This window comes from Canis lupus, chromosome 27 (genome assembly GCF_003254725.2).
Source record: "Canis lupus dingo isolate Sandy chromosome 27, ASM325472v2, whole genome shotgun sequence".
Classification (NCBI taxonomy): domain Eukaryota; kingdom Metazoa; phylum Chordata; class Mammalia; order Carnivora; family Canidae; genus Canis; species Canis lupus.
The window spans coordinates 32124495-32137229 of NC_064269.1; the positions used below are offsets into that span (position 1 = coordinate 32124495).

Genomic DNA, 12735 nt, shown 5'->3' on the forward strand with positions numbered 1-12735 from the left:
CTGTTTGATGATTTTCTGTAGTAACTTACTTTTATTTTTTCTTTTTTTGTATTTATTAATTTTAATTTCAAAAAAAATTTTGTGCTTTTACTCTCCTGTCCCTACATTTTGTGTTCTTATAATAGGTGTTTCTTTTTATATCATGTACTCATTAAAAATGGGCAGTTCTGTCAGCTAAAGTTAGCAGTGGTGAAGACTGCAAGCATCCTTGGCACCAAAACCAAAGCAGCAAGGTCTGCAGTAGTCCTGGATGGCAAAGGCTGTCAGCCTTCTCCTGCTCTACTTCTACCACACAGGGAAAGCTCCTCTTGGAGCTCGGTTCTGGAGTACAGGCACCAAGGCACTGGGGAGGGTGGTGCAGTGGCCCCAGTCTCAAGGAGGGTGCATCAGTAGCTCCTTGTCAAAGGAGACATAGCAGCATGGACCTCAGGCAGCTCTGTCAGCTGGAGTCAGTGTTGGCAAAGACCATAGAGGTCCTTGATGGCAAAAACTGCCTATTTTCATACCGGTGGTAAGGGCTGATGGAGTCTCCTTGCTCTCCTTTCCCCGAAGGGGGAGGTCATGGCTGGGAGGAACACTCTTGATGTGGAGCAGTGCCAGACTGGAAAACATAATGCTTATGTTTTAAACATAAGCATTATGTTTTCCTATGGCTCCACTGGATTTCTGTTGCTGCAGCTTTTTCATTGTACTCCAAAGCTTTCCCAGGGCTATTTTCATCAGTGGGCAGCTGTTAATTTGTTTTCATGGAGGAATAAAAGCTAGGGCCTCCTAGCCCTCCATCTTGGTGATGTCTTTTACTTTAAAACATAAATTTTGCCTTCAGCGGTCATCAAGTCAATGATGTAAATAATGACATTTTTGGGTCCAAACTTTCATTTAGAGCCAGGTCATCTTCACAAAACTCCAGGCTAATCCCACATCTGCATGGGCTCCTTAAAATCAACATATCCATAAACAGAACTCGTGATCTTCTTCCTTTAAACCTGATCCTCTTCCAGAATCCTAGAGCTTAGTAAATAGCTTTTTCATCTACCCAACTGAGCATATCAGGGGCCACTCTCGACTCCTTCCTCTTTCTGATAGCCCAAATCCATTAAATATCAAGTCTCATCTATATTACCTGTTAGATATCTCTTGAACCCCTCTCTACTGCCCCTGCCCTCATCCAGGCCTCCTTTACCTCTCATTGGGACCACAGAAACACTGTCCTAATTTGCTCCATGTCCCCACTCTCTCTAGGTCATTCTTTCCATGGTAGCCTAAGAGGTCTTTACAAAATTCATCTGTTCATGTTACTTTCTTGACCTTTAGGGTGAACTTCCAAATCCTTAGTGGCTTATGGGAAACCCTATGGCCTTCTACTCCATTGGCAGCCTTTATTGCCACTAGACTCCTAGCTCTCTCTACTCCAACCATGCTGTGTTTCTTTCAGTTCCTCAAACATCCATGTCACTTCCCACTTCTGGGCCTTTGCACACACTGTGCCCCTGACTACCATACCCTCCTTCTCTTTCCATTCAGCTAACTCCTGTTCATCCTTCAGGGTTTAGCTTAAAGGACAGTTTCTCAGGGAAGCTTCCTTGACTTTCTAGAATTGGTTATGTTAATCTGCCATATGTCTCACAGCACTCTGAACTTTTTGTTCACAGTTGATTTTATTCGTAATTATTTATTTAATATGTGTCTTCACCACCAGAATGCATGTCCCATAGAGGTATTAATGTATCCACACAACTTATAGCTGTATACCTAGTGCCTTGCTAACACCCAGGATCTAGTCAAGTCTCAATAAATAGTTGCTGACTGGTGATTGAAACACAGTTCTTCCTAATTAAGGATCCAGTTCCAGATTGCAGGTATAACTTAAACACCAATCGTCCATGATATTTGTGCTTTCCATAAGCCCTACGACCTTTATTTTTCATTTTACAAATCTTTTTATGTATATACTATATTTCTCTCTTCCCCTTTTCCATCTTCCCAGTGATGTGTCACAAATTGATGTATTTTTATTGGGTGAGGCCCAGGTAATCTCCCTGTTTATAACTCTGGCGTTTCTGTGAGCAAACATGCAAAGTGAACTTTGGTTTATCTCCTATCATAATGTAGCTGCTAATTGCTGGCAGGCAGGCTGTGTTCCATGGTCCACGTGACCAGTGGGGCATGACCAGAAAGGAGCGTGGGGAAGAGTGCACCAAGGGACCCAGCTAGAGGCTGTCTAGCTGGAGTTCCTGCTTCCCTAAAGGCACAGAATAAAACAAGTGAGCACAAGGAGTATGGTTCTGAGGTAAGCAAGGTCCTGAAGATGATACTATTGGGCTTAGCTTTGTGGTCACTGCTCCTCCGTCCAGGGGTGATGTACTGGGCCTCCCAGATCAGTCAGAATTGCAATAATGGCAGTTACGAGATCAGCGTCCTGATGATGAACAACTCAGCCTTCCCAGAGTCCTTGGATAACTTGAAAGAAGCGGTGAATGAGGGAGTGGAAATAGTGAGACAACGTCTGCTTAATGCTGGTAAGAATATGGTCACAGATTTCACCTCCTACCTGTTACCACCTCTGGGGTCAAAGGGTTGCTTAGCAAAGATCTTGAGTTCTTTGCCTGATGATCTACTCTCCTCTAAGGGCTTGTCCCTTTCTATTTCAAGGCAGCGGATACGTAGAAAGATTTAAGTCCTACGGCAATGCGCTCCGTTGATTCACCCTGCTCTTGGAATGACCCCAACCCAGGGAATGCCAGATGTTCACAGTGATAAAGTTCCCCAGACAAAACTGTACAGATGGTCCAGTTTCAAGGAAGCATCATGTTCCTTCTGCAGCTGCTCAGAGGCAATATTTGGTCTGGACCTGAGATTTTGCAGGGTTACTAGTCAAGAAGATGAATTAAGAGAGTTAAATTCATACAGATACTCTTTTTTTCTAAGATTTTTAATCCATCTGTTCACTCTTTACATTTCTGCTATTATAAGACATAATAAAATAAATTTGCAACCAAATTCAGGGTTGCAGTTTTTTTACTGTATCTATTAATTATTAAAATAAACTTTGTAACATGAGATAAAATATATAAAGAGAAAAAAATCACATCTGATAATTTTCAGGCACCTGGATATTTCCAGTGTCTGTTTATATGCCTCTCAGTTTCTTGTTTTTAAGAACATGGTTGGGAGCACTATAGTACAGAAACAGGAACAATTTTCTATCCTTCTGATTTTGTTTCACATTATTCTGCAAGTGACTTTCCTATAGCTGCACAATCTTCATGTGAATCTTCACATCATGTGAGTGGATACATACTATTCCTCAAAGTAGGTATTTTTCCAAACCATCTAATTACTCCCTACTGTATGATTTTCTATTGTTTTTCATTTCTCATGATTCTTTTAAAATACTACAATACAATACTACTATATATTGTATTCATATATATTTTTTTCATTCTTGAGACTTGATCACCAAAAGTATAATTACGGAGTCAATGTCTAAATCATACAACTTAATGTTTATTCATGGTTCTAAAGAAGGTATGTCTTAATATTCTTTATTTAAAATTCTGTGGTAATCAGCTCTTTTCTAGTGCCCAAGCTTCATGGTTTCATTAGGCTCATGGTCTCCTTGCCATGTGGCTAGCACAAGGTATATATATATATGTTTGGTACCTCTGCCAATGACTGTCCATAGAATATAGAATGTATTTAGGCCTCATGGTATACATTTCTGTTCCTAGGATGTTTGTGTTTTAAGAAGTTGTCATAAATAACATAAATTGTCAAATAGTGTAATAACTTTTGCTGTGCAATAGAGATTTCTTTCAATCTTACCTGAGACAAAATCAGTTGTAAATAGATGGATCTGATCTAGATCTATCATGGAAATATAAGACCATTTAATAAAATCTCATTATTTACCAAGACTGTGGCATCACAGAAAGAACTTTTAATTTGAAATCTGAGGACCTAGATTAGAGCCTCTGTCCCAGAGCTTTCTCTCTTTGTGACTCTGGATGAGCAATTTTCCTCTCTGAGCCTTGGTTTCCTTGTTTATTGAATACCTGTCATGTCTAGGTAAGACAGTTAATCTCTTTAGTCATCACAGCTCTGTAAGATTGGCATTATTGACACAGTTTCATGGTGGAGGTTTAATAACTTTGCTGAAGTCATACAGGTTGCCTATTGGAAATGAGATTCCAACCCATATCTGTCTGGTTCCAAAAAGCATATCATATTGTCACTATAAGATCTTTACCCACCATGAACTAACTTTCTCATTAAAATAAGGCAGTGGTTAGACACTGTGGTTAATAGAAGCAGAGATTTGGAATCAGACAGATCTTGGTTCACATTCCAGCTTTTTATCTAACCATTTTCTCACCAGTGACTTGGAGCAAATTACTTAAGTTTTCTGAGCCTCAATTCCCTTACTTTATAAAATCACGATAGGGAATAGTTACCTCCTGTGGATATGGTATGAATTAAATGAGGAAATTCATATAAAATACCTAATACACAGACTGAGACATAGTAAGAATTAAATAAGTAGCAGTTGTTTTATTATTGTCACTGTTGTTTTTTTGTTTGTTTTTTGTTTTTTGTCACTGTTGTTTTTTGTTGAGAATGTTAATGTTGTTACTGCTGTGGTGCTCTTCCTGCTGTTACTTGAACAAGTTACCAGGATATAAAATAAACAGTGTACTAGAGTGTTAAGATCTTGATCTCTGGACTCATATAATCTGAATTTGAATTCCTGATCCATCTATCACTGCTTAATTATAAACACTTTATTGAGCTGTTTATTCCAAGTTCCACTCATCTCATTTACAAAATAGAGTTATGAATGGTGAAGTAGTTGAACAGATAAAGTGAGTGGAGAATTCTGTGGAGGATGAAAGAATATACAATGATGCTCAAATTTTTGTATATGGTGATGCATCTTGTTATATGTATGTTCATGTATAGAAAATTCAAGAAGTACAGTTTGTAATGGAAAGATAGATTCATTTTCTAAACATATTGAGCATTATTATTTGGGGGAAATTCTAAGACAATCTATTTAAGGGCTAAATTGAAGAAAATGAAGAGTTCAAATGTAGGTGATGTCCAAATGGAAGAAAACAATATTTTTTTCCTAGTACTTAGGAAATCTCTGTGGATTTTGAAGAATAGATAGAATTTGGTGGAAAGCATGAAGAAAGAGATTCCTTCAACCTAAGGACATCAACATATGGTCCATGGCTAAGCACATCTAGTTCATACCCTTCAAACGATCTCATGTGCCAAGGGGGTCCCATTCCTAGACTCCAGCATGTATACTCAGATTCACTTTGGTCCAACCCCATCCTCAAAGCCCTGGTAGGAGAGAAAGGGTTCTGAGATTACTCTATATTCTATAGTATGCCACTTATCTTCCCAGGACTGAGGTATCATGGTGGGGTAGAGGTGCAGGCAGGATAAAGACAAGGAACAGCACTTGAGGGAACTGTTTATTTTAAAAGTTAAGCTTTGATTTGAAGTCATTACGTTGTCTGAATATTTTTCAGTATTTTCTTGAGAAATCACCTGGGATTTGAGGAGATAAAAGAGAAGAGATTTTCCCCTACCAGATTAAAAGACAAAAGCAAAAACAGTTCACATAACCATAAAATGTTGAGAGGCAGCAGCAGAGTACATACAATACGTTCTACAGAAGTGGCTCTCAAACTTTTTAGTCTCAAGACCTCTTTACACTCCTAAGAATAATTGCAGGCTCTGTAGAGTTTTGTTTATATAGTTAAATTTATTGACATTTACTATATTGGAAATTAAGATTGAGAAATGTTTTAAAAATTTGTTTATTGATTAATTTAAAATAACTATAAGCACTTTATCTGTTCACATAAATAAAATTTCTTATTAAAGAAAACCTATATTTCTCAAGCCAAAAAATAAAAATAGGTGAGAAAAATATCAATTTTTATTTTTGTACATCTTTAATGTCAGGCTTAATAGAGAATGGCTGGATTCTCATATCTCCTGCATTTAATCTGTTGTAATAACACAATTAATATTATAAAGCCTCTGGAAAACTACTATATGCTCATGAGAGGAGAGTGGACATAACAAAGGATGTCTTAATGTACTTAGAATAGCTTTGACCTCCACGCCCTCCTGAAAGAGTCTTGAGGTACCTCTGGATTCCATGACCCACACTTTGTGAACTGCTGTTCTACAGCATATCAGTTCTAGAATCAGGTGGTCCTAGATTCAAAACTTCAGCTGTGTAACCCTAAGCAAGATAATCTACCTCTCTAGACCTCCATCTTCTCATTTTTAAGCTAGGAAGATAAAATATTAATTAACCTCATAGGATTCAGGGGAGGATTAAGGATTAAAATAATGCATGCAAAAAATTCATAGCCCAATGCTAAGCGTATAGTAAGAGAGATCATCCAGGTCTGTTCTGTCTATAAATGGATGAGGAACTGGGGCCCCAGAGATGAAGTCACTTGCCCGAGGTCATACTTAATAGATGTTGGCTCCCCTTCTCCTAGGTCCTGTACAGGATTTATACTTGGGTTTTGTGTGCCTCTCCACCATGGGCTACCTGGACCATAGGATTTTTAAGTGGGTCATCTTCAGTGCCCTTCATGGTGGCAGAAGGGAGCAGAGCTGTCATAGGGATGAAGGAAGAGGACCTATCTTATATATTAACAGCTGCTGGTGTGGCCATCTTCCCAAAGCCCTGTTTTCATCACTCCCTGACTCCTCTTGCTGTTTTCTAAGACCATCTCCAACACTAGTCCCCACATGTACTCTCCTTTTCTTCTGGGACACCCACAGACTGACTCATACTGTTCTCTGGGCTTCATATACCCTATATTCTCCCTATTGTTATGAAAATTAAATAACAAAAAGGGTACAAAGTATTTAGTATTATGGCTGGCACAGGACTACATTCAAGTGTTCATTGTTATTAAATATATCACTGGCCCCACCTCTTCTATTAATTTTCTCTGACTAGTCTTATAAATTGGCCTCTCCTATTTGATTAGACCTATTGCCAACTCTTATTGAGATCTCTTACTGAACAAAGTATCAGAATAAGTGTTCTTTATAAAAGATTTTATTTATTTGAGAGAGAGCATGAGAGAGAGAGAGATCACAAGCAAGAGGGAGGGGCAGAGGGAGAAGCAGACTCTTGCTGAGCAGGGAGCCCTATGGAGGACTCCATCTCAGGAGCCTGAGATCATGACCTAAGCTGAAGGAAGACTGATGGAGCCCCTGGGGGCTGAGAATAAGTGTTCTTGAATTAACCCTCCCTCCCTGAGAAGAGGCAAGAGGTAAAATGCTCCCTAATTGATAGACACATCTCTGAGGTGGCTGTAGAAGTGCAAAGACTATTTCATTCTCTGTCTTTAAAAATATTTTTATTTGGATGTTCAGAACAATAACTCCTGTTGTTGACAGGCTTTACTCTTTCAAAGGTATTAAAATTATGACATTTAATAATTATTATCTTAATCCCATCTTACATATAAGAGAACCAAGTTAGAGAAATTCAAATGGCTTGTGCAAGAACACACAGAAAGTCACTCATACTGCAACCAGCAGTGTGACTAGCAATGGAAATTTCCAGACTTCCTGTGTAAGGGCTTGGCAGGATGCCTCTGCTTAGGAATCTAAAATTTGTCCTAAATATTTTTTACTGCAGGGAGACAAAATGTAAGAGACAGAGCTTGGTCAAATGGTTGTGCTGTCTTTTTATTCCCTTCCAGAATGTAGTATCTAGCAATACTCAGGGATATTATCATCAATGCTCTTGCCTTCGTCTGAAGATGATCCATTATCCAAAGATCCTGGACTCTGATGGACACAGTTCACTGTGGCTTGGGGGCAGACCACAGGGGGGCAGCATGCATGGTGGCAGCAAACAGAATCAGCACCTTGGGAAAGTGAAAGAACAGATATCATAATGTGTGTATCTTTGCTTTCCTAACACTCTCCAGACATGTAGAAGAAATTTGCTGAGACTACAAGTGTGAAAAGAGGAGAGCCATGAACACAATAAAAATGTTGTCAAACTGGACTGTGGGATGGTTGCACAAATATATATACTTGCTAAAACTCATTGAATCTCATACACTTAAAATGGATGATGTTTATGGCGGATAAACTATACCTCAATAAAGCTGTTGAGAGAGAAAAAGACAGAGAGAGAAAAGAAGTGATAGGGAGTAATGTAAACTCAGAACTCAAATATTCCCAGGCCTGAAGATGAATATCCATTTTTTCCCTGCATTGACTGGCAAAAAGTAAATCTAATGACTACAAGCTACTGAAACATAACACCTCTGTTCTCTTTTTCCTCATTTCTGGATAACAGGCAAAAATGTAACTGTGAATGCTACCTTTATCTATTCAAATACTGTCATTTATAAATCAAGTGACTGCCGGAGTAGCACCTGTGAAGGCATCGACCTACTCAGGGAAATTTCAGTAAGTAAATGCTGTTTAGGTATCGCTCACACTTCTTGCTCGGCACCTGTCCGTGAACATCTCTTATGTCATCTCTAGTCACAGAGCTGAGTGTTTTGGAGAGAGGATAGTCTGACTTCATTTCCATATATTTCTCAAGTGATGAGGGGCCTCTGGGAATCAGGGAAAGTGGGGAGAAACTTCTATGTTCTATTTGTACACTATCAGTGTTTCACAGGGGAATTATTTTGTTTTAAATTGTCTTCAAAACTTGTTAAAAATGTAAATGTTGGCATTAGCTGGTCTTCTTTTATGTCCCTCAGGAAGTACATGAGATAAGGCCCTAGGCTAGAGATCTCTGTTTTGAGTCATCACCATTATATGTGGTCACAGATTAATTGCTGAAGGGCTGAATCTGCAACCTAAATTTTAAAGTAGTTAACTGTAATGGTAGAGGGTAGAAATGAGAAGGGAAAGATTCTTGCTCCTCCTTACTCCCAACTCCCAAACCCAGTCAAGGCTTTATGGAGTGAAAGAATGTTCCAGGCTCTCTAGAGGCAAGTAACTGTGCAAGAAGCCTTTTTCCCACAAAAACTCAAGACAGGGCTCTTCTAGAAGCAGAGCACTGGGTGTAGAACCATGGTTCAGAAGCTTTGATCAATAGCATCACCCTGACCAGAGGGGTCCGCTCATGTCAGGAGGAGTGGCTGATTATAGTGATCTGTCTCAAAATTGGGGGAGCCAGGAGTGAGAATGGGGAGTTTATGCTCCCCTTTATGATGCCAGGCATGTACTTTGTCCTTAACCTCTATAGATGGAGGTAGGCCTTGGTTTTCCAAAGCCAGGGATGGAATGTTCCTAATCACATTCCTCTTGAGAAGTAGTACCAGACACGATCTACAATCACCCACTGTTCACATTGCATTTTGTTCTCTTTAGCTCTGTTTTGTAGCTTTCCTTAAACTGCAACTTGCCCTCTTCCTCCAAAGCACCTCCAAACCTAGTCTTCCCACAATCTGGCCCACAGATACTGCTTGGGTTACAGTTTGTCAGTCCTTCTCCCTGCACCCAGAATCTTCCTCTGGACGAAGAATCTAAGTTCACTTATAGGCCAAATGTCCTTCTTCCACTCGGAGCATCATCACTTTCTCAGAATTCTTTCTCCCTTAGTGCCTGAGGCCCAGCCCAAGGCACTGTATGTTGCTCCTTTCTTGGGAGGCCCCCTTTCTTTCTTTCTTTTTTTAAAAGATTTTATTTATTTATTTATTTATTTATTTATTTATTTATTTATTTATTCATTAGAGACACAGAGAGGGGCAGAGACATAGGCAGAGGGAGAAGCAGGCTCCCTGCAGGGAGACCAATGCAGGACTCCATCCCAGGACCCCGAGATCACAACCTGAGACAAGGCTCAACCACTGAGCCACCCAGGTGGTTGAGCCTTGTCAGGAGGGCCTCTTTCAAACCTTCTGGAGTGCCTTCCCCTCTTGCCCTTCTTTCCTGTCCATTTATTCATTGTTTTCATTTTAGAGATTTGTTTTTCTTGTCTTTCTTGTTTTTTTCCTACAGAACAACAAACGAATGGGCTGTGTCCTCATGGGGCCCTCGTGTACATATTCCACCTTCCAGATGTAGTAAGTAGTTTGGTCTGTTGTTATTCTAATGCCACTGTAAGTTGAAGTCAGGGCATGATATCACTATTTAAACGATTTATCAAATAGCAGTCTAGTCGAGGCAATGCAGTCAGAGGTGTTGGAACCCTTGCATTTTGCTACTTCTCCCTAAGTGTCATTGTCTTATCCAGGTAGCTCTGCCTTTGCTTACTGTGGGGTGAATAACTGTAGCTATTCAGCTCCAGTTACTAACATCTGAGCCTGAGACGCAAGATGGTATAGGTAAAAAGTGAGATTCCTGGCAGGAGACAGGGAAGACAATGAACTTGGATAATTTGAGGAGTTTAATAAAGGAAATCTTCACTAAAGTATGAGCAGAGTGTATGGAAAGACACAGGAAAAGTATAGCACCCAGGGCACTAGCAGGGCTCTGTTCTATTCCTGAGGCCCTAGAAAAAAGGAAAATAGCAAGGTATTTCACAGCACTGATGATTATATAGTTAACATAATAAAGTACCTTCCACAGTGCCCTTATCAGCTTAGGGAAAAAAAAAAGTTTCCAGGGTGCTTGTGTAGCTCAGTCAGGTAAGTGACTGCCTTTAGCTCAGGTCATAATCCCAGGAGTCCTGGCATCCAGCCCACTTTAGGCTCCCCGCTCAGCAGGGAGGCTGTTTCTCCCTCTCCTTCTGCCCCTCCCCTGCTCCTTCTCTCTTTTTCTCTTTTCACTCACTCTCTTTCTCAAAATAAATAAATAAATAAATAAAATCTTTAAAAAACAAAATAAGAAATTTGTAAAGTTTCCAATATATTCCACAATAAAAATATTTCTCTGCCTTTGGGAAAATCATCCTCATCCCTTCCATTGATTTCACTCAGTGCAATTCTTATAATTCTCATCACCACAAAACATTTTGTTGTGCCAAATCACATCTTCCCCAAATCAAAATCCCTCTTCCGTGCCTTTCTTTCATCTGTTCAGTCTTCCCCTGAATCAAGGATCACCTTTGTCTAGATAGAGAAAATTATGCTGAAGGTAAAATTAAATTTCTGAAATTTCTATCGCAAAGTGTGCTTCTGACACCTCCTACCAGCTCTACAAACACACTCAGATGTTCAGACCCACTATGTGCCACAGACACATCACAGAAACACTTTCTCAGCTCATCTTCCATATCAAAGTATGGGCAGATACGGACTCTTACTCTTCCTTGTGCTCATTCCCAACTGTCATATTATCTGAACACTTATTGATTTGCTGTAGAATGTGCTCAGAAGGAAAGGAGAAGTAGGAAAATTGATTCACTATTTCTGAGGACCTTCCATGTGCAAAGACACATTTTGGCTTTGTCGCAGTGGAGATCATTAAGTAAAACACAGCCTCTACCTGATGAAATAGAGAAGGTGACGGGAGCACTGGGACCAGTACAAGGCAGAGCGTGATACCCTCCATTGAAGAAACACAGGATGATGTGGGGTGCTCAGAAGGAAGGAGCCCCAACTTGTTGGTAGAGCGAAGCTCAAGAGGGGAAGAGTTTCAAGGAGAAGATAGTCTATAAGTTGAGTGTTAAAGAACAGGTGAAATTTTAAAGGGTAGCAATGAAGGGATAAGCATCCCAACCAGGCAGAGGGAGCATTATGTGTGAAAGCAAAGAAGTAGAGAAGTGTAGAGATTTTTTGCACATCAGTAGTTAACTGGTGTGCAAGAGATGAGCAGGGGAATAATAGAGATAAAACTAGAAAAAATAAGTAGGGCTATATTTGAGAGGTCATGAGTTCCAAGTGAGGGAAGTGTATTTAATTAGATTTGTATCAGAAACAAATAAGATTATGCAAGGAGGTGCCATACAAAGCAGCTCAAGTTTGGGAAGAGTAAGTTCCAACGGTATACAGGATAGGCTGAGCACACAGGAGAGACAGGTGGGGAAAGTCATTGGGGGGCTGAAGAGAAGAGGGCTGAACTAGCATATAAACAGTTGACATGGAAAGGAGGGATAGCCTTTAAAGATACTTAAGGGTAGAATCAATAACATTTGATAACTGTTGGAGTGAGGGATGGAAAGTAGTCAAAAAAAATAACTAAAATAAATAGGGTAATAAGGATAGGAGCAGTTTTGAGAAAAAAATAAAAAATAAATTTGACCATGGACACAGGGAGTCTGAGATGCAAGCAGAACACCTAGTGAAACCCTTCAGTGCAGTACTCAAGATGGAAGGGATGTGTTGCTTTGCTTCCTTTACCAAGTGCACATGAAAAGTCTTCATATGACTCCAAGGACTGGAGATACGGAGGTGAACAAGCCAAATACGACCTCTGTCTTCATGGAGATTGCAGTCTTGTGGAAAAGACAGATAGGAAACACATGCCCACTTCAGGAATCAAGGAAAAGTTCTGAAGGATAAAGAGATATTTAATTCAGGACTCAATGGATCAGTAAGATTCAGCCAGGCAAAGAGGCAAGGGGAACAGCATTTCTGGCTTATGTCCAGGCCCTAATAGAGAAGAAAGTTGACATGTTTCAGGAACCACAAGAAGATTCATGTGTTAAACGGGGAAGGAAAACTGTAAAATTATCAGGTGATGTGTATCTTAAAGTAATCCGTAGAAGAGCCAGAAGTAAGGCAATGCAAAGATGGAAAAGTATGGAGGATATCTTTCAGGCTCCCTGAC

The 12735-nt window shown here is 39.8% G+C and overlaps 1 protein-coding gene across 1 annotated transcript in view; it reads left to right on the forward strand.

The window, feature by feature from the left end:
• The first annotated feature begins 250 nt into the window (after positions 1 to 250).
• GUCY2C (guanylate cyclase 2C) overlaps positions 251 to 12735 on the forward strand; it is a 74414-nt gene continuing 61929 nt past the window's right edge. The window contains exons 1-4 of the mRNA XM_035707089.2: positions 251 to 326; positions 2175 to 2519; positions 8363 to 8475; positions 10024 to 10088. Of these exons, the coding sequence (XP_035562982.2) occupies positions 251 to 326; positions 2175 to 2519; positions 8363 to 8475; positions 10024 to 10088 (599 nt within the window). The remainder of the gene's footprint in view (positions 327 to 2174; positions 2520 to 8362; positions 8476 to 10023; positions 10089 to 12735) is intronic.